The sequence below is a fragment of the Danio rerio genome, chromosome 3 (assembly GCF_052040795.2).
Source record: "Danio rerio strain M-AB ecotype USA chromosome 3, GRCz13ab, whole genome shotgun sequence".
Classification (NCBI taxonomy): Eukaryota; Metazoa; Chordata; class Actinopteri; order Cypriniformes; family Danionidae; genus Danio; species Danio rerio.
Genome location: NC_141023.1, coordinates 23,643,998 through 23,669,286, shown reverse-complemented (window position 1 = coordinate 23,669,286; position 25,289 = coordinate 23,643,998). Strand labels below are relative to the sequence as shown.

The window sequence follows — 25,289 nt, the reverse complement described above, 5'->3', positions numbered from 1 at the left end:
CAGATAAAATATACACTTTGAACAATATATTTAATGACATCATGCAAACAAATCATTAAGGCTACAAAATAACTCCAGGATGAGGTTAGTTTGTTGTACAACCAAATACAATACAACACAGCTAAAACAAAAAATGTCTCATTCTCTCAACATTATATACCATTCTAACTTTTGAAGGAACATATCAATACAACAATATAAAAATATACACAAGAATTTAGTGCAAGATTCTCATATAACTGATTTGTTTATGTAATATGGTATAAAATTGGAGTGTTGTTTGTAATTATGAATTTAGCAAAGTCATGCAGGTTACAGTTCAATGTCATAACACTTTGTTTCTTGTGTGAGTGTGTGTATGTTTCCAATTACCAAAGCCAAAACTTGCCAGCTCTTCTTCACTGAACGTCCTGTACTGTCCACACAACATTATCATTATTAGCAACTTTTAATCCCTCCTTTTGTACAGTGAGCTTGTGGAAGTCAATGTGTCTGAACTCTGCTGCAAAAACCCCAAACAGCGCAAAAAAACACATGACCAGAATCCACTCGCATATAGCAGCTGCAGAGCGAAACCCTGTGCTGTGGAGGACAAACACTGAGAAGACAGAGTTAAGGACAACACACAACTCATTTCAGAACTCATTTCAGTGATTAGGAAATTTTATCATGGAACCGAAGGATACTGCAGATGACCATACAAGTACACTGGCTGCAGAGGATGAACCGCACTGGAACCAACCACTTATTGTCACGTGATGGAGGGCTGAAATATGTAATAAAGGCCTGGATCCAAAAGTATGCTAAACCCAGAAAGAAGGCCATGAGTGCTCCAAGCAGATGAACCTCTTGGATTATGGTTTGCTAAATGGACACACATATCATATAAATTCATCTATTGTAATAGAACATACAAATGTACAGGACTGTCACAGTTATAAACAGTAAAAAAAACAAAAAGATCAATGATGGATACTTCAAATTACATAATAAATTAGAATTTCAAATACACAATAGACCCTTTCCAAAAGCCTGTTAAGATGTGTTTAACTGTCATCAGCATCTTAAATTAATGACAGTTTTTAATATTTAATATATATTTAAGTATGCACATTTATCAAAGTCATTGTCAGTGTGTATTGAGGGTGAGAAAGCTCTCGGATTTCATCAAAATAACTTAACTTGTGTTAGACTATTGTAATGCGTTACTATCTCGTAGCATGCACATAAAACACAAATGCTTTTGAAATCAAATCAAAAAGATTGTTAGTCTGCATTATTTAGGGCAAACAGCTGGGAAAACTTCCCAAAAAACATTATAATTTGTCCAGCGTTCTGCAGCCTCCAGCGCCTAGACTACAGCTGTGCACAAGAAGTCTGGCCGGAGGAGAAATGGTTATGCCCAACTGAGTTTTTCTCAAAGATTTTTTTCCTTCACTTTCGTCAATTGGTGGTCTTGCATGGTTTGGGACTTGTGGAGCTGAGCATAGATAGATTTGCTATTCAGTGTTTGGACTTTCAGCAGTAAAAATTAAACCACACTAAACTGACACAGTTTCAATTTACTAGAACTTCTATGTTAAGCTGCTTTGACACAATCTACAATGTAAAAGCGCTATAGAAATAAGCATGAGTTTAATTTAATTGTTCCAAAGATGAAAGAAAGTTTAAAGTGATTAAAATGGCATCAGGGTCTGTAAATAATAGAATTTATTTCTTTGGGTGAACTAAACCTTTAAGATACTTTTATTTAATAATATACTTTTGATGAAATCTCAGAGCTCTCTGACTCTCCATAGACAGTAAGACCTTCAAACTAAATCTAAAGTGGTTAATGTGTCTTTAATGGTTCAATCATAATGTTACGAAGTTAAAGAAATAGTTTTTTGTGCACAAAAAACACTCAAGCATCCCGCTGCCGACATATACCCTGAATGCCTCATATACTTACTATATAGAGATTTACACAAAACTGAAATTGTCATACTGACATATTCACTGATTTATAAGAACCAAATTAACCTTGCTTAACACAAAAACAAAATGACAAAGGGTTCACAATAGAAAATAAGGAATTCATTTTCTGGGTGTTTGATATTGTTGTGGTTTGAAACAGTGACGTCAGAAACATTAGACAGGGTGGATACTGCAAGTCCACTATAACCTTCAATTCAATTCAATTTCAATTCAGCTTTATTTTTATAGCGCTTTTACAATGTAGATTGTGTGAAAGCAGCTTCACATAAATGGTCATAGTAACTGGGTCAGGGTAGGTCAGTTTTTAGTGTTTAAGTTCAGTTCAGTTTAGCTCAGTTCAGTGTGGTTTGAAGTCATTATTGATAGTCCAAACACTGAAGAGCAAATTCATTGATGAGTAGCTTTTCAGTAGAATTAAGTAGAGTTAAACATTCAGTAGAATGTTTACTTATGTGGCAAGCATGCATAACATCATTTATACAACAGTTCTTTCTGGTTCTCAAATCTGATTGGCTTAAATTTGTGCAGTATTCTTGGATAACAGCACTTTTCCAGCCTTTTCACATGTATATCATGCCACCCTCAGCAAGTGACGGGTCATATTTGTTTGTTTATGAAACATAAATGTAAAAAATATACTGTAAGAACAAAACTTCAGATTCCCAATCACTTTCTTGAGGAACCAAAATTGGTTACCAACAAACATCTTCATTCGTGAAACACAGAAGAAAAAACGTCATATACATTTGGATTGACAATAATGACTAAATAGTTATAATGTGTATAATGACTAGATCTAAATACACTTTTAGTCATACATTCTCTGGTCAAAAACATCTCATTTTCTTTTTATAAATTCTTAGTATGGTGCTGTTAACTTAAGGTGTGGGGAAGGACTCAATGGTTTGAAATAGGGTCATGCACATAGCCTGGTAAATAGTTTAACCACAAACTAAAAAAAATTTTAATAACTGAGCAAAGCATAGACAACTGTTGCTGAAACCCAATCTCCATCAGGTGGCAGAAAAGAACAAACTTTGTCAGAAACAATATTCATTAAGGGAGATCATTCATTCTCCTCAGGCCAAATGAACACACATGGTGTGGTTTATGATTCCAAGCAGCACAAATTGTTAGTAGTCCTGTAGCATCTATTTGTCCACTATATACTGTACCTGAAAGTTTCCTAGAATAGAAATCCCAATGCTAGAGATGAAGCCAAGCACCAGACCAGCTGTGTTTAAATGAGATGAACGGCCCAAATCACGGATCTGCTGAAATCTGATCACGACAATCCACAGAGCTAAAGAAAAAAAGAAAATAGTTGTGAAAAAATGTACCAGATCAGAGGGTCTGTAACTATTTTTTAAATGAGGACTTACCTAACACACAGCAAATGTTGCATATCTGAGCAAACAGGCAGCTCTGGGGGGTGTATGCACCACATGTGCTGGAGGAATGAAAATATGCATGGATTTTCAATGTAAAAATCTCAATTTTATCGCTCTGGAATGTCTTACAGAAACAATTCTTTAGGGAGCTCTTTTGATGTTGTATTTATATTTTGCAATCAGCCAGGGGAATTTTAGCTGGAGAACTGATAGTGATTAGAATACATTTGCCCTATTAGGTATAATAAAAATAATAATAATAGAATAGAATAATATTAAAATAGAAAAAATCCAAAAAGGAATAACTTGAGACAAATCAAAACAGATAAAGGTTTGGTGAGTGGCTTTAACCTCAACTTACGGTCAAATGAGGACACTGACCATTTAAAAAATATATATAATAATAAAATAAATAGCCTATTTTAAAGGTACATACCTGATGTAAGGGAACTCTATAGTTATATTAACAGAGTTATTAGAAACTGCTATGGCATACCTGCACACAAATAAATACAAAAAACAGTCAACTTAATAAATAAATACATACAGAAAGAAAAGAATAACAGAAAGTAAAAAGAAACACTCACACAGCCCAAAGGCCAACAGTCCCAAAGACTGCCAGAAAGACAGGAAGCAATGCCCATGCCCACATGATGAACCAATCAGATCACCTGTACAAAGACCATGTGTCTCATTCTTTATGTATGCGATCATGTTTATTGCCATATACTGAACAAAGTCTTCATTTTCAAAGTCTTTTTTTCAACTTAATTCACATTACATGCAGTTCTTTGAAATTAAAATGAAAACATAACAATGCCATTATGAAGAAATACATTTTGTAGATAAGGCGAAACACGTGAACTTAATAATCTATTACTTCATTCATCATGTATTATGAACTGCAGAAAGTATTTACTTATATGTTTACAACCCCACCATTAAGTTAGCGCATTTTTGTCAATGCACTTGTGGTTGTGTAATTGACCTTTAATGATACAGGTATTTTATTCTGTGCATCTTGGGTATTAAAGCCTCAAAACTAAATTTTCTGGCAGCATTTTTCCAAGCTGCATGTCTGCCAGTTTTCTTGAAATACTAAAGATTAAAGTTTATTGCTTCAATGGGGTTTAATATTATTCTCTTTCCCGTGTATTATTTTCCCAGGCCAGTATCACAGAATGACATTCTTCTTGACGCTTTGGCTTCTTTTATGAACGCTTCATTACCCTTGAGTATACTATTCCCTACCACCGAAGTTTAAAATTCTGTAACAGTTTTCATTACATTTATTTTTAAATAAGTAAAATTCAGTGTAAATGACCCCTCCCCCCTCATGATTGTGAAGCGATTTGGGTGTATGGCCATACACGATAATTGCGCTATATGAATACACCCATTACATTTCATTACATGAAACACAAAAAAGTGAAATAAAAATGTTTCATATCCACATACTTCATGTATGTGTTTTTGATTCCATGTGCTTTCCACATTTTTTTTTTTTTGCAAGCACAGAGATCAAACTCAACCACTTCACAAGATTCAGATTCAGAACTCTCTCAAGAAAGCAGATCTTTTTCTATGAGCTTACAGGATTACAAAAACCTATAGCAAACTAAATTACAGTTTGGGGTCACTTTTTGTTTATTAAAATTATAAATAATTGCAATAGGCTTTAAAGAATAGTGGCAGTATAAAAAAAATTATTTAAAAGTATCTGGCTTCCTAAAAAATATTAAGCACCACAATTACCTTCAGCATTAATAATATCAAATAAATCCATCTTGAAGAAAGCAAACGCCTCAATTGCAAAACAGTACCCTTCTTATTAACATAATGCTGATATAAACAAGTGCATTTCCTTCTTTTGGAGAAATTATAAAACTCACAAACCTTTGTTATCAACTATATCAGTCAAACGAGATGAAATAACGCACTTCATGAATGCAACCAGACAAGAACGTGCTACAAATCAAAAGTCTAACTTTAAAAGAGCCATTATGAAAATGCATCATTTACAAAACAATTAAAACTAAAACTGTAGTTACTGTAGTTTTCTAGACTAACCGTGGTACTTACGTTACTAGAAATAATTACCTTATGTAAATGGTAACGATGTTAGGCCAAAAAAGCGTGGTTACTACCGTCAGTTTGAAAAAAGCTAAATTATGTTATTTGTCGAAAAAGTTAACGGATGAAATGACTCTCACCATGGGACGAATCGAGCTGGAGCACCTGTGGACAAATAATCCTGTTATTGAGTGAAAAAACGACGAGAACAGGCCAAACTGATTCAATTGAAAGTCATTTACAGGTTTTGAAGTGTGACTGTGGACTTTGCGCTAGCATTATTGATTTATAACCATATGATAAGCCGTTTAGAAGGATGTGTATGTGTTTGTAGACTTACCACAATCTTCCATATATCACGTTTCGCCTTTTTACTTTGCCATGATAGATTTTGCCACAACACCTTATCTGTCATTTGATAGTCTCCTCCTCATTATTACAGTACGCCATTAAGTGTCATGGTAACAGAAAGACCTTTTATACGTTCATTATTACGTCAATAGGTAAATAACTCATAAAGTAGCACCAGCCAGAATCTGTGTATAAATCTTGCAAGCTAACTAAAAAAGAAAGTAGCGTAAAAGCAACTAAAAGCATAATAAATTTTGAAAAAGGATAATACCTAAAACAGTTTACAATGCAAATTCAATTTGAACCACTTATTTGGTAAACAAAAGTCTCTCTTGTAATATATCTAGCCTACTAAAGAGAAAATATTACTTTACAAACTGCATTACAGGTGAATCATAAACATTTGCAATTTGTCAATAATATTATTGACGTTAATATAAAAACTGAACAATATTTACACATTTATGCAAGTAAATAAAAACAAAACTCAATGGGATAAAAACAGATTTCTGTATGCAGATGTGGGCCAACATAAGTTGACATGCACCCTTCTGAAAATTAACTGCAGTTTTATTAGCGTAGGAGCCTAGTGCAAGTATGTTTTAGTGCATTGATTACAATGTTGTATGTAGCAGTTAATTCAGAGAGCTTTTTAGCGCATTATCTTTAAAAAATGCCTTTTTGATTTCAAATCTACAGCTTCAACATGATAATGGCATAGTAATACCAAGATTTTATTTGAAGTACCTCAAAATGCTGTGATAAATTTATTTAAGCACACTATGGTATTACTAGTACAATCAATTTGATAACATACTTTATTTATTGTGACGGCACTCTTTGGGACATTTCACCAATATTCAGTATAAACACAAATTAGGGCCCAATCAAAACAAACATTCAAATCTATGTCCAAAAATAGTAAAATATTTAACAGGGTTTCTACAGGTTTATTCAAATTAAAGACTTTAAGACCATTTTAAGACCATTATGAATGATTTTAGACTTATACATGGATAAACAAAAAATTTAACTTAAAAGATTTAACTAAATATCTGTTTCTAATAGGCTGGTTACTTCTTTAAATATTAGTTTTATTTATTGAGGATAATGTAAAGGGATGCTGCTTTTCTTTCTATAATTATGGAAAAAGTAATTATTATCTGTAAAAATGAATTATTGGTGATTCGGTGTCTCATATTGGGTAGCTTTACTTCGACATTGGAAAAGTAAGACCTGTTCAAAATGATTTAAACCTACAACACAATATTTCAGTGAAATTAGGACTTTAAGGCCTGCAATTTTACTTTAAGGCCTACAAATGATTTTAAGTTAAAAATACATAATCAACTTTATAACACCAAGCCTGCGCCACAGGTATTCATTTTGTTTTGCCTAGATGCTGTAGATTTACTTGACTCTCAAAGTGCCAGCAGCTGTTGACTTGCATTTATGAATCATTACAGCTTCAGCTAAAACTTTTCTGACATTAGTACATTTCTGATGGGTGTAAAATAAATCATCGCAGTACCCAAGCAAATAACTATTACTATTATTACCACAATTCATCTTAGAAAATTAAATGTTGATTAATGCAACTTTGAAAAAAACAAAAGCTCACAAAAAGTTGCAGATTGACATTTATTCATTGTCATACAGTTCTGATGTGTCAGTCATACAGTCATTTGCGCTTCAGAGCTCCAGTTCAATCTTCACATCCATTTTACTTTTGTATGGCTCTAGAACAGGCCTGACCTCCTCAGACAAAAACCTAGTAACCTGAGAAAGACACAGCAATGGGAAGAGGATTACAGCCCATCTAATTCATAAAACATTATTGATAATAATCATGTGATAACATAAAGTATGATGAATCGGCATGTCTAGTGTGCATGTGTGTATACCTGTTGTGGAGCTCGGCCGATGAAGGTTTTGGGGTCCAGTAAGGCATCCAGCTCTCCTAATATGGGGGCGAAATATGGATCAGCTTGAACCCGAGCCAAGAGGTCATTATCTCCTCCTTCCTGTTTGACTACGGCTGCAGCTTGCTGGGACAGCACACGGATCTTCTCATGGCAGTCCTGAGTGTTTGCAGCACAGACAACAACATCAGTTATTAATGATACAATCAGGTTCCAAACAAGATGAAAAAAGACACTACTTAAAGGGATAGTTAACCCAAAAATACTAATCTACAGTTAATTCACCCTCAGATTTTGTTAAGTAAAGAAGATGTCTAGGTTAATCAGTGGTCCTTAGTGATTCAGTTAGTGTAAGTCAATGGTTCGTATTTGAGATTAAATATAAGCATTTATACAAGTCTAAATCAATCCATGTGGCTCCGGATGATATACTGAGGCCTTATTAAGTAAACAATTGGTTTAAGAAATATAACATTATTTACAATATTATTTAATTGACTTGCATTATACAAAATCACCAAGGACAATGGATTCAGCTAAACAATCTTCGTTAATGTTCTACTAAGAAAAAACATCAGCTATATCTTCAATTGCTTAAGGGTCAGTAATAAAACTGTAAATTTACATTTTCTTTATGGCTTTGTCCCTTTATTTATCAGGGGTTGCCACAGCGGAATGAACCATCAACTTATGCAGCACACGTTTTATGCACTGGTCCATACACTCTCGCATTCACACAAATACACTATGGCTAATGTTGCTTGTTCAATTCACCTATAGGTCATGCCTTTGGACTGTAGAGGAAACCGGAGCACCCAGAGGAAACCAACCTGAACATATGGAAAACATGCAAACTCCGCACAGAAATGCCAACTGACCAAGCCGGGGCTGTGAGGCAACAGTGATACCCACTGCACCACCGTGCTGCCAGCAAATTTAAACTTTGAGGTAACTTATTACTTTAATCTGTGGATGCCATTGTGAATTCTGTCATTAAGATGTCTAAAATATCTGATCTCATAAATAATTAAGTCAAGTGACAAAGATAGGCACACTCTCAAATAATTATGACAAACCAGCATTGATTACTGGTCACTTGCAATATCACAACTTGTAGAAGTGACGTTGATTTTTAAATTTTTTTGAGTACACCAAGTTACTCTTTGGTGTGGGAAGAAAAAAAGATTGAAAAAAAAGATGAGCAACACAAACACGTGTTGAAAATGTTTTATTATTTTAATGGCATTTATTCTGACCTGTCTGTTTCCTCCAGCCTTCACCATGGCCATGATAATGTTTTCAGTAGCCATGAAGGGCAGCTCGTGACGGATGTGCCTCTCAATCACCTATAAAAAGTGAGAAAAAATATAGTGAAGAAAGTGTAACAGAGTTGTCAATGTAATGTGATGAATTATAAAATGTATAGAAATGAAGTAAAATGTACATAAATGATAAATTATCTTCATTAGAGAATTTTTATAGTTTAAATGCCATTAAAGGGATAGTTTACCAAAACTTTAAAAACTCAACCATAGTATTCAAATCAATTCTTAACATTTTTAAAATGTTAACAATAGATGACCATATTTAACACCAGAAAGCTTCACTAAATTATGATACAAAAAGCTTTACATATACTGTAACAAAAATGACAATAAATGCTGTCCTTCCAAAACCTTTCTCCAAAACAAAAAAAAGCATCATGATTTCAACAAAAATATTAAGCACTACAAGTGTTTTTAAATGTAATAATTAAAAAATGTAGTAAATCGAAATGATTTCTAGAAGACCACACAACACAAGACTGGAGTAATGATGCTGAAACCTCAGCTTAGTCATTGCAGAAATTACATTTAAATATAGTAAAATAGATTTATAATAGAATAAAAAGTAATAACAACTCACACAAGATTACCGTTTCACTGAATTTAAGATAAACTGAAATCTTGAAGAGCATAAAAATATTGGAATAGTAGTGTTTATGCAATTAATCATACAGCATAGTTTATCAAAGATCTAAATCTATAATTGCTAATCCAAATAAATTTGAATATTAGCTGAAAAACAAAACCTTTACTAAGAGTTACACACACTCACCTTAGGATAGACCACCAGGCCTTCAGTGATGTTCTGCAGTGTGCTGAGGATGATATCAGCTGTAAGAAAAGCCTCAGGCAAGGAGATCCTCCTAAATGCACACAAAATCAAAAGTTGAGACAAGATCCTAAAGTGACATTTTCACATTAAACGGTGAGAGCAGTGCCTGTTAGCGCTGTCGTCCAGCGTTCTTTCCAGCCATTGCACTGCTGCCGTCTGCAATGGATTGGACACCAGCGCCATCAGGTGGCGGGCCAGACTGCAGCAGCGCTCCGCACGCATGGGGTTCCTCTTGTATGGCATGGCACTGGAACCTAGAGACGGATGAAAAAATGAGACATATCAGAGAAGAGGTTTTATAATATGATCAACACTCTGTCTCTCACATACAGACTCACCAATTTGCTCTTTCTCAAACGGCTCCTCAATCTCTTTTAGATTAGCCAGCAGACGGATATCAGTGCAAATCTGCAACAAAAGAAAAACACAGCTGCAGAAACAACGGTGATACCAATAAGATATTGCCTAATTTCTGCTTTTTTAGGTCAGTTGCATTTACCTACTCAATTTATTTTACCTACTTTACTTTTTTCCTTAAATACTTTACTTGCCTTACTTTATTTTACCTTACTTGCAGTTGAAAACAAAATTAAAGCCCTCTGAAATGTAAAACATTTTTAAAATGAGTTTTTATTAAATGACAATGTTTAAATTACTTTTAGTATTTTAGTATTAAAGTATTTATGATTATATATTATTTTGTTTCTTTTGGAGAAAGTCTTATTTCTTTTAGTTTGGCTGAAATAAAAAAATGTAAAATATATATAAACAAATTATGTAATCAACCTTACTTGCCTAGTGAACTTGATCAACCTAGTTATGTCTTTAACATGCATTTTAATCTTGTATTAATGTTGTATCTTGCAGAATAACAAGTAAAATAGTATTGGTTTTGAAACTAGTATGTCTTAAATGTGCTTAAAAATCCCTTTTTAAACAGCTCATGGTAAATATTTAAAAAATAATTAATTTCACGAGGAGTCTATTAAATTTGCCTTCTTTTAAATCTGGCTATTTTGTGGGAAGTGCAGTGCACTATTCTGTGCTTCCAAATGGCTCTAGTTGTGTCACGTTGTGTCTGGTGGAGACAGACAAATTGCTTGTTGCTGGAATCGTCATGTTGCTTACTGTTAAGTAAGTTACGGTGCAAGTTTTATCTAGAATACAGCACAATTGTGATTCTTCACCTTTTAATACATCTCCATGTATATGACCTAAAAGACACTTTGCTTACCAAGCAAACTTACTTTTACCAGAGATTGTATTTGTCATGTGTTCTCTGCTCAGTGTGGATGGTTATAACAGCTCATTTACAAAGCATTCATAAAAATAGTCTGAGTTTGTTATTTATGTCTGACCTTGTGTATTGTGGCTGCTAGGCTGGACAGCACACAGAGCGAGTCAATGTCCACCTTCCGACTGTACGTCTGACCGGTCACCAGATATGATCTAGAAAAATAAAGGAAGGACTAATTAATAACATACACACAAAAACATATAGACTGTTAGTCTTTATCCAGCAATACACTATATAATATTAAGCATTTAAAAGCAATATAAATCATTTATTATGTAACAGAAGCAGAAATTAAACAATGTGAGCATACTTTTTAAATCCAGCCATCTCAGTGACCATCTTATCCAACTCCTCCACCTAAAAGAGAAGAAACAGGCAAAAAAATAACATTGGCTCCTCGACAGAATTTTATTTTTTTCTACAAAATGGCTACAACACTGCAAGTTCCTCAAAACATTTTAAAGATAAAATAAAACAATATTTTAAATGTTTAAGAAGCCATTTTGCTCATTGTGGCTGCATTTATATGATTAAAAAAGATCCAGTGTCACATCTTGTTAAATATCACTTTAATGCAATAAATTGTAGTGTATTTTTAACTTATTTCTGTGATGGCAGATTACTCCAATCTGTTATCAAATTATTTTAATAAAAATAAAATATTACTGTAAATGCTGATGACGACAAAATTATTTTATTATTAATTTAGTTCATTCTAAATTGTTATAAAAGTTGATGGCAGTTTTACAAATGAATATTATACTGATTATTAATTTGGTGGAAATTACTATTCATTTTTTAAGATTCTTTGATTAAAAAAAACTGTTCAAAAGAACATTAATTTATTTGAAATATGTCGTTTTATTGTCAATTAACAATTTTAATGCAGTTATTTAATGTATTTTTCCTGAAATAAACTATTAGTTTATTCCTATAAATAATTAACATTTACTGACTATAAACAAATATATTCAGCATGTATGCTTGCAGCTGTTAAAAACAAACAATGACTTGCCTAGACCATAAAAAACTATTTAAAGCATTCGATTTTTGCTTCATGTGAAGTGGTTACAAATTATTGAAATTGAAAAATCAAAGTTAATTTGTCTTTCTAAGTCTGTACACTTTCATTTTATGAAAAGAAAAATTAAATATTGATTAATGGAATGTGATGCAACGATTTACATCTTTCCGATTGGCTACTTCTGCCTGTGGACTGTATATCTAATGAGGGGGAGGGGCTTGCTGCTCAAACAATACACAGACTCTGACGTGAAGCAGCAGCAGCTCCGTGTTACCTGTGTTTTAAATAACATTATTGTCCCACATCAGATATGACATTTTAAAAATTGTAATCAAAATGTGTTTAATATATGTTAGGGATATGAAAGCAACAAGTGTCATCTATTAAATTAACTTGATAGTATATATATATATAAATTAAAGAGTTTGTATTCATACGCTCTGCACTGTAATTCCAATGGCAACAGTGATAATTTAAATGTCACCTGAAGAAACGGGAAACGGTTGCGTGATTGTATAATATATGTATTAACATAACAACTAATAACAAAGGGTACATAGTTACTAAGTAAAAGTAAAGTGATATTTTAAGTCTCATTGTTGGTTAGAATGTGTGTGTATGTATATATATAAAGAGAAATATATGTGTAGGTCGGTTATATGGATATGTGTGTGTTATATGACAATTAAATTAAAAATAATTGGTTTATGTAGATTTTTATAACGATTTTATAGCAATGTGAAACAGTAATGTGCAGGAAATATGTATGTAAATATTTTGTTATATATATATACATATATATATATATATATATATATATATATATATATATATATATATATATATATATATATATATATATATATATATATATATAAAATATCTGTGAAGATGTTTACATATGTTTTACAATGTTGTGAAAGTATACTGTTAAGTGCATTCATTTAAAAAAAAAAAAACACAATACATAGACTGTGACGCAAAGCAGCAGCAGCTCCGTGCTTCCTGTGTTTTTAATAACATTATTGTTACTCATCAGGCGGTGAGGGCGCTACACGTTTTCAAAAAAGGGACAGAAACCTGTCAGATTAGATAAAAAATATCTTAATTCATGTTCCGAAGTTAAAGGGAAAGTTGACTCCAGAAATGAAAGGTCTGCCATCATGTACTCATCCTCCACTTGTTCCAAACCTGTTTTTTCTTCTGCTGAACAGAATAGATGATATTAAGAAAAATGTTGAAATTTGTAACTATTGACTTCCATGGTGTATAATTTTTTCTACTATGCATGTCAATGATTGACCGTTTCCAGCATTTTTCTGAAAGTTTTGTCTAAAAGGAAAGTCATAAAGGTCTCAATTGATGAAAATGAGTTAACAGTGAGTACATTTTTATTTTTGGGCAAACAATCCCTTTAAATAAGTCTTATAAATTTAAATAACAGCGGAGTGTGAGCAAATGATGGCACAAATGAGTTTGTGTTGAATTAACCCTTCAAGATCTAAGAAAGCCAGTGTTAAGACCAAAATGATAAATAAATGAATGTATGAATAGTTGGACATCATGCAGCGGTGGTCACCTTGTCATGATCCCCCTGGAAGAGCTGCAGGAAGCTGGCCTGAGTGCCAGTGGTTCCTTTAACACCCCTGAAGCGCAGGTCGTCTCTGGCCCGCTGAAGGTTTCTCATGTCCATGAGCAGATCCTGCAGCCACAAACAAGATCGCTTCCCCACCGTCGTCAGCTGAGCAGGTCTGAAAACACGGGGAACAAGCAGGAAAAATATGGGGACGAGGAGAGGGGAAATAGAACCCAAAACCAGAATACTTTGCTGTATTAAATCCAAAACAGAAAAGGTATGCTGAAAAATAGACAAGCAAAAGAGGAATATATATATAGTGCTGTCACAGGATACAAAATAAGTAAATAATGAAAAAAAGGAGGAGAGTGGTGTTAACAAGCAGAAAACAGAAGAAGCGAGCATAGAAAATTGGTTTAAAAAGTAGGGAAAAGCAGTAGAAATGTTAATTTTACATGCACAATCAAACATGCTGTCATTTCCTTATATATGATTTTAAAGCACATGCACGGGAGCATCAGTTTACTTACTGATAGTGGGTGAAGCCTAATGTCGTTAGGTCAGCGTACTTCTCTGCAAAATTCGCCAGTCTGTCAATGACACGAGCCAACTGTGGGAGAGAGCGACTGTACATGTCAATACATGCAAGTACTACTCATAGAAATGCAGTGGATAGTTATTATGGAAGATCAAGAGAAACAGATATTCTTTTAAAGAGATGAACAAAACCAACTGACCAATGCATCTTTTATTTGAATTTTAAACCTTTAAGACAAGATAAGTCATTACTAATATATTTTATTTCATTTTAAAATAACTTTAATGGTTTTAAATCACTGTAGATAAAAAATTTCAATATACAGTTGAAGTCAGAATTATTAGCCCCATTTGAATTTTTTTTCTTTTTTAAATATTTCTTAAATGATGTTTAACAGAGCAAGAAAAAAATTCACAGTATGTCTGATAATATTTTTTCTTCCGGAGAAAGTCTTATTTGTTTTATTTTGGCTAGGATAAAAGCAGTTTTAATTTTTTTAAAAACCATTTTAGGGACAAAATTATTAGCCACTTTAAGCTAATTTTTTTTTTTATAGTCTACAGAACAAACCATCATTAAACAATAACTTGCCTAATTACCCTAACCTGCCTAGTAAACCTAATTAACCTAGTTAGACCTTTAAATGTTACTTTAAGCGGTATAGAAGTGTCTTGAAAAAATATCTAGTAAATATTATTTACTGTCATCATGGCAAAGATAAAATAAAGCAGTTATTAGAAATGAATTATTAAAACTATTATGTTTAAAATGTGTTGTAAAAATCTTCTCTCTATTAAACAGAAATTGGTGGAAAATTTAAACAGGGGGCTAATAATTCTGACTTTAACTGTATATGTTGATTTGTGAATTTAAAAAGGGATTTAATAATCCAATAATGCAATGGTTCCCTAAGGAGCAATTTGATTGAAATGATTTACTGAAATGATTAATATCAGGAAGTCAAACCTTGGGCAGCAGGATATCAAATCCATCGCGTAGCATAATCAGATCCTACAAACAAAACACAATACACAACAAGAACATTGTCATGATTTCAAAATGCAATATTAAAGTAAGATCACCATGCATTTTCTAATAAAAGCTTCATTTATATCCTGCGTTTTAATCATTTGCAAATGTATTTCATTGATGTTATGTTGTCATATTCCCTCTATAATCAAAATATTGAGACAAGTCTGACATCACGTCACAGTTTCTGGGTGCAAACTCTCTATCTAATACTAAAAGCGAACAACAAAGGGTGTTAATATACACTCACAGTGTGCTGTCATAGTAAAATACAATCATGACTGTAATGTTTATATCCATGCCTTAACTCTGATAGTCAGACAGTAATTCATCTTTTATAAATCATTAAACTTGGGATGTAGTTGTCTGTGCTGATTTAAAAAAAAATAAAAAATTTTGATGGTTAGTATTACCCTCTCTCATTTTTATTTTCATTAAAAACCACCATATATTGCAATTTTAAAAACTCAAAATAAATACTGTATCACTGCAATTAACCAATTTAGGAAAAACTAAAATCTAAATGCTTAAGCTGTATTTAAAAAATTATCCTGTATTCCTTCCACTATTGAGAACACAGAGCTGACATTTGAAAATCAACTGTACCCATTAAAACATTAATTTAATATATGCACATGAAATAATACAAACTTAAGCAAACAAATCCAAAATTAAGGTATGCATGTTTATGTTGTTTGCCACAAAATTGCAATAATGCTGCAAAGAAATTTTCTTCTTTCTTCAATTTCAGATACAAAATTAAGTGTATATGTCATTCATTTTATTTTACATTTTCAGCTCACTTGATAATTAATGAGCAGGTTCTTGGCCCTGGATAGAAATAAGTTGGCCTTACCGTGTTGTCACCCACATAACAAGAAGTAGCACCCAAGTGGATGATGGGAGCAGCGGTGGGACAGCATTGAGCGAATGTGTGCACATGAGCCATGACATCATGCCTGAGCTTCCTCTCCTCCTCCGCAGCCATAACGAAATCAATGTCCTCCGAGTGAGACTCCATCTCGCTTACCTGAGCATCGCTTATGGGGAGGCCCAAAGACTGGATAATGGAGAGAAAAAGAGCTGTGCTGAAGCAAAGAAATGAAACTCACGAAACAAACAAAAAAAAAACATTCTCTTTCTTAATATAATGCGTTTAAGAGTGACAGATTAGTAAAGCAAATGCAATGAAATAATTCTCAATCAATGATTTTTCTGTATATATGGAAATGTATGTAACTTTTTCGGGTTAGATGAGGGTGTAGATTTATTTATTTATATACACATCTGCTTTTTGTATGTTTGTATTGTTTTGAAAAGATGTTTACAAAATATACATAATTTTACACAAACTTAAACAACACAATGAAAGTTGGCTTATTGGGCTACATTGTAAATCAATATTTTCACAAAAATTAAACAAATTTAGTTAGTTAGCCAATATCAGAGATTTTCTTCTAAGTGATAATTCTTTAAGTGTCTTTTACATTTTAATATTTATTTGTCAACAAAAGAAACATGAACTTTTTAATTTATAAAAAAAGATTTGAAATATTATTCGGACCCCAAAATTTCCTAGGAGCACCGAAGACGCAAAAATAATATATATTGTCGTTTGATCTTATTTTGTATGGTGAGGGTCTAACAATTTTTTAATGTAATTATATTCATACAAATTTGTCCCCCACACCAATAACGGAGCAGTCCAGCAGTCAAATCAGATGCAGATTTACTCTTAAACAAACTAAATAGTTTATTATTTTTAGTTATTTCATTTTAAAAATAGAAAAGAAGATTGAGTGATCTAAGAAAACACTGCAAAATAAACAAAAAAAAAAAACACAAAGGGTGCATATTAGGACTGTTGATCCCTTTAGGGTCCCCAAATCACTAAATCTGCCCCTGTATAGAGGAATGTTAACTTCATCTTTAGCAGAGAGAGACACTCAAGATAAGCCTCTCTCTGGTTACCCTGACATTTACACTAGTTATTTTGGAAACACACACACAGTCACTCGCTCTTTCCCAGGGCTTGGTCTTGTACAGTTTGTGCTCTAGCATATTCCAGGGACTAGATCGGTAAAGTTAAGCAGTGTGACTTTTTTTCAGAGAAAGAATTGGTTTGAGAAGTGAACAAAAAACAGTCTGTCTCAATAGGTCAAAAAAGGACCACCATGTGACCAGATAACTTTGTTCAATTAACATTCTTCTCTACACTGTGGACTGTGGTTTATTTGGAGATAATGGGTGACCACACAATCTCTGTTCTTCAATATCAGTCAATATGTTGGTGTAAAGGAGGTCGGACACTGCATGAGCCACGCATAAAACATTCAGTTAAAGTTGGTTTTATGTTCACACATTCGGCTTAATAATATTGTTTCAGAAAAAAGTATTCTTTGCAAATTCTAAATAGTGAAATCTTATTATTAGCCAATGGCTATCAAAGTTACAACATTGTACAGAGTCAGTGAATTAATGCTTATGTTATTTTCAAGTCATACTTTTTATGTGGTTTCAATCCAAATATTCAAATTACTGTGGTAAATAACATAGGGAGCATGTCAAAAGTTCTGAACAAATGTGCGAATATAATCTATAATGAAAATAAGTTTAGATTTTATAACGTTATGTATCCTTGTGTATCCATTTAACATATTGAGAATTCATTTGTAAAACAGATAACATTTTCATGTACGTTTTGGTTATTCTTCTTATTATTATTATTATTATATAATAAAAAATTATTTTATAAAATTTAAATATTCATTGTTTTATGATTTATTTTCTCTAAAACGTTTCCACGAACACTTCCCTTGCAGTTTGAGATCATTGCCACAGCCACAGAGTTCAGTAAGTTAACTTACTTTATAACGTTACTACATTATCATCAGTGTGTCATATTTCACTGTTACTTGTGCACTGCCTGGACCACTTGTTCAAACATGAAAAATTACACCATAACTCACCATTAACGTTACTTAATTTAAAATAACAAATTTTAGACTATTTTTAGACTAGTTGACAACCTGAGATATCCTCTCATTCAAGGTCAACAGTACTACACTTGGCATTCAGAGAATCACAATACCAACTTCAATAATCTAGTTTAGACCGTCTGTAAAGTATAAAGAGAAAATAAATAAAACAGGAAATAAATAAAACAGACCTTTTCGGCCTTCGCGAGATAAATCCACAGCTTTCTCCATGTGGTAAATTTTTTCCTGTCACTGAAGTTGTAGGCCATCTCTTTGCTGGCGTACCGGGACACCAGCGGTGAACGGTATTTCAGGAACTCTTCTCCGGATCCCTCCATGCCTGCAGCGGTTAAACGGAGCGCCTAGCTCGCACACGGACTGCACGGGAACCGCAAGTCTGCATTAAGTTTTGTTCTTCTTCTTCTTCTGTTATTTGCGGCAGACAAGTCCCATTTAATGCCTTTTGCTGCCCTCCTCAGTTCATCTGAAGAACTCTCCTTTCACATTTTGTTACTGTTGTAGCCATTTTGTGCACTCTTCATTTTCTCATAAACATTTTAAACGATAAAAAAAGTTAAAAAAGTAACTTTTTTAACCATTTTAATAGGTTTATTAAAAATTAATCAAACCAACAGAAGTGTTTCATAAATGCAGATAAAATGCTTTGCCTTAAATAAATACAGGCTAAGTTGCAGGCTAAGAGATAGTTTATCCAAAATTTACTCTCCCTCAAGTGCTGTGTGTTTCTTCTGATGAACACGAAAGAAAATATTTTTAAAAAACTAAAAACCAACTTTCCACAAATAAATATCTTGTGTTTAACAAGAAAGAATATCAAACAGGTTTGTGACAAGTGAGAAAATGGTTCATTTTTGAGTGATTTAACCCTTTAACTCACGTTGAAAAATATAAATGTGTAGTTACTTTCTAAGTAAAGTATTGTGAAAGCATGTGTAAATGTTATGATTATTCTAAGATAGGCTTAAAATTGTATCCCCAGATTTCTTTTAACTGAGAGATTTTTTCAACACATTTCATAGTTTTAATAACTCATTTCTAATAACTAATTTATTTTATCTTTGTCATGATGACAGTAAATAATATTTGACTAGATATTTTTAAGACATTTCCATACAGCTTAAAGCAGGGGTGTCCAAACTCGGTCCTGGAGGGCTGTGTCCTGCATAGTTTAGCTACAACTCTCTTCAACACACACCCCTGTAAGTTTCTATTATACCTAGAAAGAGCTTGCTTAGCTGGTTCAGTTGTGTTTAATTGGGGTTGGAACTAAAATGTAAAAATTTCCTTGCATGCTCTGTTAAACATCATTTGGAAAATATTTAAAAAAATAAAAGAAGGTTATATATATATATATATATATATATATATATATATATATATATATATATATATATATATACACACACATATATAACCTTCTTTTATTTTTTTTATATTTTCCAAATATATATATATATATATATATATATATATATATATATATATATATATATATATATATATATATATATATATATATATATATATATATACACACACACACACACACACACACACACACTCTACCATTCAAAAGTTAGGGGTCAGTATTTTTAAATGTTTGAAAATAAGCTTATCCTGCTTACCAAGGCTGCTTTTATTTAATCAAAAATACAGTACCAATTGTAAAATTGTGAAATGTTTTTGCACTATAAAATAACTGTTCAAAACTAGTTTATAATTTAATATAATAATTAATTCAGTGATTTTAAAGATGAATTTTCAGCTTCATTACACCAGTCTTCAGAGTCACATGATGCTTCAAAAATCACTGTAATATAAATTACTATTATTATTATTGTTAATATAATAATAATAATTATTATTATTATTATTATTATTATTATTATTATTATTGATGGTAATAGTAATAAAAGCAATATGACTGGAGTAATAATTTAATTTATAACTACATACAATAAGAAAGCAGTTATTTAAGATTTTTATAAGTACGTAACTATTTATTGTAAGATCGTGTATTTTCTGTAATAATTTATGTAGGTTTAAAAAGAAAGCAAACAATTTGTACTGTTTGCTCTGCCTTGGTGTCCTTCACTCCCTCTAGTGTTTCAGTGCTGCGGGTGTTTAGGTCATGCTGCAGAATCAGATAGGTGGAGCTAAGCTTTGTCTTTTTTTGTTTTCATTGGTCTAATGACAACTATTTTGTTCCACCCGTAATCATAGGATTAAACAATAAGTGACCACACCACAGTCACTATCTTTTACTAGAGTACCTTTGAATAGAGGGGGGCCACTTGCTGTATAATACATGTCAAACTTAACCCACTAACTCTCATACTTTTACAGTTACATGTGGGGGGTTTTCGCTCACTCCCCTCACATCGCTCTGCCATTCTTCCTCCTTTGCTCTGTGTGCTATCTGTCAGTGCTTGTTGTATCTAATGAAAGACGGTAAAAAAACAGGGAGAAAGGTTGCATGGTTGTGTTCAGTGAGTGAGAGAGAGAGAGAGAGAGAGAGAGAGAGGACTGAGAAAAGAGGGGTGAAACATGTTTTGAGCACAAGCAACTTGCCTGCCAAGACAAAACAGCAAACGAGAGAGAGAGAGAGAGAGGAGGAGGAGGAGAAAGGGAGCAGGAAAAGGAGACGTCGGACCAGCTTGATACACGATGGCTACAATCTCTTCTGATTTAAATGCTGGTAAGTGACATTGAAATTTATTTTTAATCCATCTCATCGTTGTTTCAGACAGTCTTTCAGTTTGCGATCTTACCTACCCACACAGCTGACTCACTCTTCCTCTACATTACATGTGCTTCCTGTGTCTCTGGGGCTTTCTAAGGTTGTCTGGAGAGTCAGTTTACCGTTGTATAATGGCAGATTTCCACACAAATGTCATTCACTCTGATTCTGGATCAGCAGGGACTATTAGAAAAAATGGTGAGGGTTATTTAGCAGAAAGATGGGGGAGTTGCTGCTGAAACTGCATTGTCCCAAAATCCAGCAAGGACAGGTGACTGCGCTCTTGCAGGAAACTAGACGAGCAGAGACAGAGACAGGAAAGAAACCTTTCTTGCACTATCAAATGTAAGTGTTTTAGATTATGTTAAGACCACAAGAATGATTCAAGATTTCATCAGCTTATTCAGACTTGGTAAACAAACTTGGCTTGCTGTCCTTAAAGGATGATCAGCTTGAGTGCTAATTTAGAACATCCTATAATAGTATCATACCAGACAAAAGTATGAGAGAAATGTAGCAGTAGGTGAAGGTATGCCTGAAGATTTGTCACCGAGACTGCTGTTATGCGTGCAGATGACTGACAGAACTAAATGCTTATGTTCCCAAACGTCATTAAGGATCAGCATTACTGTTGCTTGGGGACATTTTGTAAACCAAATCCATTCATTTAATAACAATCTTTGTGATCTGGTATTTCACATGAGGGTGAAATAGTTTCTCACTCAGATTTCCCTCATGTGTAGTTGTTCACAAAGCCCGAAATAAAACTGATTGGTCTGAAAATGGCTTCTGTGAAACCATTTCAATGCTTGCATATTTTGGCATGCAAACATTTGCTACAATGTTATTAATACATTCATTCATTTATTTTCCATCGCCTTGGTTCTTTATTCATCAAGGGTCGCCAAAGCGAAATGAACCGCTAACTTATGTTTTACACAGTGGATGCCCTTCCAGCAACCCAGTACTGGGAAACATTGGAAAACACACTCATTAACACTCATACACTACAGCCAAATTAGTTTATTCAATTCACCTATAGTGCATGTCTTTGGACTGTGGGGTAAACTGGAGCACCCAGAGGAAACCCACACCAACACAGGGAGAACATGCAAACTCCTCACAGAACTGCCAACTGACATAACAGGGACTCAGTGACCTTTTTGCTGTGTGGCGACAGTGCTAACCACTGAGCCAATGTGTCGCCAAATAACAACAGTCCAGTTTAATATTGCAAGAATGAATCGTAGGCTACGAAGATGTAGTTTGACATAAATGTCAGCATAAAGAAAATCTTTGTTGTAGGTGGATTGATTGAATTGCAAAAAAAATTCTCTTTTATTTTTATCTCACAGAAGAAGATGGATCTTCGTTACCAAAGCGGCGCCTCTTGCTGCTAGGGTTCCAGGGCTCTGGTAAAACCTCAACAATGAACACCATCTTGAGCCAAGATAATAAACCTGACAGTTCCCAAACAGATCCTAAACACTGGGTGGACATATTCACCTGGCGACTGTCGATTACTGACACCCCAGGATGGAAGCTGGAGACAGAAAACATGCCTGACAAAGCAGACTCTAAGAACCAGCAGTACATCATTGATCATTGTTTACCTGGTCCCCATGCCCTACTGCTGGTGGTTCCCATTGGAGTTCCGTTCACCGAACACCATTGGCAGGGTCTGTGGGCCCAACTTAGTGCATTGGGAGCAGGAATATGGAGGCACACCATGGTTTTGTTCACCAGTGCAGACCAGTTGCATCAAGACAAGGGTGTGGAGGAATTTATAGTGGATGGTGGGCCTGCACTACAGAGGTTAGTGGAGAGATGTGGCTGCAGGTATCATGTCTTGGATAACACCAGCTCAGACAAAAGTGCTCAAGTTGCAGAGCTTTTACAGAAAGTGGAGGAGATGGTGCAGGAGAATCAAGGCTGGTACTTTGAATTGGTGAGGCCAAGCCTCGGATTTGAAGATGAAGAGACTGAAATGGAAAAAGAAGAGGACAGAGACACAGAAGTGGAGAGGGCAGCAGCAATGTTTAGATCTCCACCAAGAGGTACAGTCCTTTCTATATCAATCTTCCACTGATAGCAATACAGAATGCTTTCTTGAAAGTTCATTTTGATCAAGTTCCTTTGCACAATTTTCCACTTTCTACCTTTTGACAGAGTTACGAGTCCTGTTAGTAGGCTGGCGTGGAGCAGGCAAGAGCTCTGTGGGCAATCTTCTACTCGGTGGTCATGGGTTTGATTCAGGACGCCCCACTGAGGTATCTGTCCGACATCAAGCACTAGTTGATGGTCGTCGCCTCACGATTGTTGACACACCAGGTTGGGATTGGTTCTCTGTGCAGCGCACACCCAGCCATGTACGAAAAGAAATCAAACAAGGGGCGGGGCTTCTTCATCCAGGCCCGCATGCACTCTTATTGGTCATACCTGTGGTCTCCTCCCTCACTCCCAAAAAGAGGCAGGCCCTCAAGAACCACTTAGAGATGTTTGGTGCGGAAGCATGTCAACACACGCTAGTGCTGTTCTCATGTGGTGACTGGCTGTACGGCACATCAATCGAGGACCACATCCAGCGGGATGGAGGTGAGCTGCTGAAACTGATGCGCCATTGTTGGAACTGTTATCATGTTTTGGACTGTACCAAAGCCAACAAAGACAAGACACAAGTGACTGAACTCCTGCGGAAAATAGAGGAGATGGTTGCAGAAAATGGACAGAAGCCTTTCCTACCAGTCAAATGTAAGTGTTATCAATCACTGCTTATTTAATTAGAGGATTTCACATCACATTATCTTTTCTGTCTATTTGAATATTTTCAATTTTATGTAAAAACTGATCATTGCATCCTTGTTTTACAGTGAACCAAGAACTAGATGATGAAGAAATGAGTGGAAGGTGCAGTTTGCAGTGAGAAATAAGAGAAAATAGAATGCAAATGCAAGATGAATGTAAACATTATTGATTTTTGCATCAAAAGACAAGCAGTATTAATGAAAATGTTTATTATCTATAGGGCCATTCACTCTGAATTTGACACAATCGATCACTTATGTTGACATCCGTATTACACAGAGGTACAAGATACATTGAGGTCTCCATTAGAAAAATGACAAGGATTTGTGAATATATTCCCATCAATATTATATATTTATTTTTACAAGTTTTACAAGTTAAAAAGTTCATCCAAAAAAAAAAAAAAATGAAAAGAAAAGAACGAATCATTTATTTTCCTTCATGTGGTTTTAAATTTTTTGAGTTTTAATCTCATTTTTAAAAAATACTGGTTGATGACACCCATTGAAATCCATAGTAGGAAAAAAATACTACTAAAGTCAATGGGTGCCATCAACCAGCGTTGTTTTTTGTGTTCAACAGAAGTGATGATGACGAAAAAGAACATTACCTGCCTTTAAGAACATTAAATTTCAAATTAAGCATTTGCAAATCAGTATTTTTATTTATTTAGGAACTGGATTTTTGTTACATTAACTTTTATTAAAACCACATAAATCACTTATAATTTTTAATCCTGTAAACAATTACTCAATTATTTTATTGCAAACGCATGCACGTTTTGTTACTTATTATTTTCAAGTGTTTTGTAAAATGAATGGTGGAAACAAACAAATCATATGACCAATATTATTCTATTTTTATAGTTTTTCATGTACATTCATTGTTAAATACAGAATTACATCAGAACATCTATATAGGTAAGTATGTAAACCCCAAACAGAGCTGGATTCTCATGTATGCAGTTGTTCAACTATGAATACTTTTTTGCTACTGAAGGTTGGATACTAATAAGGATAAACTCAGGACTCTGGTGTCAACATTATTTAATATATGCTGGTCGTTAAGTGCATGGTTATTACCATTGCATAGTATTTTTTATCTTGTCCACAAATATATACCACACTTGTTGATAGGCTAGCATTTCAACCTCAAATGTGACTTTCAACTGGATTGACACAACTGAAAGATTTAACTTGTCTGCTTTTCACTACAAATTTCCATATAAATAAAGAATACAATTTATGTTAGGTACAGCTTCAAGTGTGAACTCATTTGTAAATATTTAAAGGTTGCACTGAACAATTATATTTAAAATGCCAGTTTTGGTCTAAAACATTGACCATTGATCGGTTGAGTAGAAACTTCTAATAATTTATAAAACATTTATTTTATTACACTAATACCATG

The 25,289-nt window shown here is 33.8% G+C and overlaps 3 protein-coding genes across 10 annotated transcripts; 1 reads left to right on the top strand and 2 right to left on the bottom strand.

Annotated features, from left to right (window-relative positions):
- Positions 1 to 11: 11 nt before the first annotated feature.
- tmem150b (transmembrane protein 150B) lies at positions 12 to 6,418 on the bottom strand. Of its 6 annotated transcripts, none has more exons than XM_087242782.1 (8): positions 5,782 to 6,418; positions 5,582 to 5,606; positions 3,956 to 4,039; positions 3,805 to 3,864; positions 3,360 to 3,427; positions 3,153 to 3,280; positions 687 to 864; positions 12 to 598 (listed from the first exon to the last, which is right to left on the bottom strand). In XM_087242782.1, the coding sequence occupies exons 3-8, from the start codon at positions 4,018 to 4,020 to the stop codon at positions 399 to 401; spliced, it is 699 nt and encodes a 232-aa protein (XP_087098908.1). In that variant the 5' UTR covers positions 4,021 to 4,039; positions 5,582 to 5,606; positions 5,782 to 6,418; the 3' UTR covers positions 12 to 398. The 6 variants fall into 6 exon arrangements, with proteins under 6 accessions (XP_087098908.1, XP_087098909.1, XP_087098912.1 ...); XM_087242783.1 differs by having other exon boundaries at positions 5,469 to 5,606; positions 5,782 to 6,137; XM_087242786.1 differs by lacking the exons at positions 5,582 to 5,606; positions 5,782 to 6,418 and adding exons at positions 5,265 to 5,336; positions 5,451 to 5,479.
- A 996-nt stretch (positions 6,419 to 7,414) lies between these two features.
- adsl (adenylosuccinate lyase) lies at positions 7,415 to 18,822 on the bottom strand. 2 transcript variants are annotated; one of them, NM_199899.2, is made up of 13 exons: positions 18,505 to 18,822; positions 16,192 to 16,395; positions 15,273 to 15,317; positions 14,299 to 14,378; positions 13,772 to 13,943; positions 11,479 to 11,525; positions 11,230 to 11,320; positions 10,210 to 10,279; positions 9,978 to 10,125; positions 9,812 to 9,902; positions 8,971 to 9,060; positions 7,697 to 7,873; positions 7,415 to 7,571 (listed from the first exon to the last, which is right to left on the bottom strand). In NM_199899.2, exons 1-13 carry the CDS (start codon positions 18,649 to 18,651, stop codon positions 7,485 to 7,487), a joined length of 1,449 nt encoding a protein of 482 aa, NP_956193.2. In that variant the 5' UTR covers positions 18,652 to 18,822; the 3' UTR covers positions 7,415 to 7,484. The 2 variants fall into 2 exon arrangements, with proteins under 2 accessions (NP_956193.2, XP_087098378.1); XM_087242252.1 differs by lacking the exon at positions 18,505 to 18,822 and adding an exon at positions 16,860 to 17,185 and having other exon boundaries at positions 7,420 to 7,571; positions 16,192 to 16,805.
- Positions 18,823 to 20,889: 2,067 nt separating this feature from the next.
- si:dkey-110g7.8 lies at positions 20,890 to 25,129 on the top strand. 2 transcript variants are annotated; one of them, XM_087244352.1, is made up of 5 exons: positions 20,890 to 21,032; positions 21,175 to 21,419; positions 22,430 to 23,131; positions 23,244 to 23,825; positions 23,945 to 25,129. In XM_087244352.1, exons 3-5 carry the CDS (start codon positions 22,504 to 22,506, stop codon positions 23,995 to 23,997), a joined length of 1,263 nt encoding a protein of 420 aa, XP_087100478.1. In that variant the 5' UTR covers positions 20,890 to 21,032; positions 21,175 to 21,419; positions 22,430 to 22,503; the 3' UTR covers positions 23,998 to 25,129. The 2 variants fall into 2 exon arrangements, with proteins under 2 accessions (XP_087100478.1, XP_087100477.1); XM_087244351.1 differs by lacking the exon at positions 21,175 to 21,419.
- Positions 25,130 to 25,289: the final 160 nt, after the last annotated feature.

Coding starts and splice junctions, on each gene's coding strand:
- tmem150b (XM_087242782.1), bottom strand. CDS start 4,020: ATGTGGGCATGGGCATTGCTTCCTGTCTTTCTGGCAGTCTTTGGGACT. Junction 3,281..3,359: donor CAACATTTGCTGTGTGTTAG/GTAAGTCCTCAT, acceptor TTTTTTCTTTAG/CTCTGTGGATTGTCGTGATC. Junction 599..686: donor TACTTGTATGGTCATCTGCA/GTATCCTTCGGT, acceptor CTGTCTTCTCAG/TGTTTGTCCTCCACAGCACA.
- adsl (NM_199899.2), bottom strand. CDS start 18,651: ATGGAGGGATCCGGAGAAGAGTTCCTGAAATACCGTTCACCGCTGGTG. Junction 10,280..11,229: donor TAGCAGCCACAATACACAAG/GTCAGACATAAA, acceptor CTTTTGTTGCAG/ATTTGCACTGATATCCGTCT. Junction 9,061..9,811: donor GCCTGGTGGTCTATCCTAAG/GTGAGTGTGTGT, acceptor CACTTTTTATAG/GTGATTGAGAGGCACATCCG.
- si:dkey-110g7.8 (XM_087244351.1), top strand. CDS start 21,002: ATGGCTACAATCTCTTCTGATTTAAATGCTG. Junction 21,033..22,429: donor CTCTTCTGATTTAAATGCTG/GTAAGTGACATT, acceptor TTTATCTCACAG/AAGAAGATGGATCTTCGTTA. Junction 23,132..23,243: donor GTTTAGATCTCCACCAAGAG/GTACAGTCCTTT, acceptor ACCTTTTGACAG/AGTTACGAGTCCTGTTAGTA.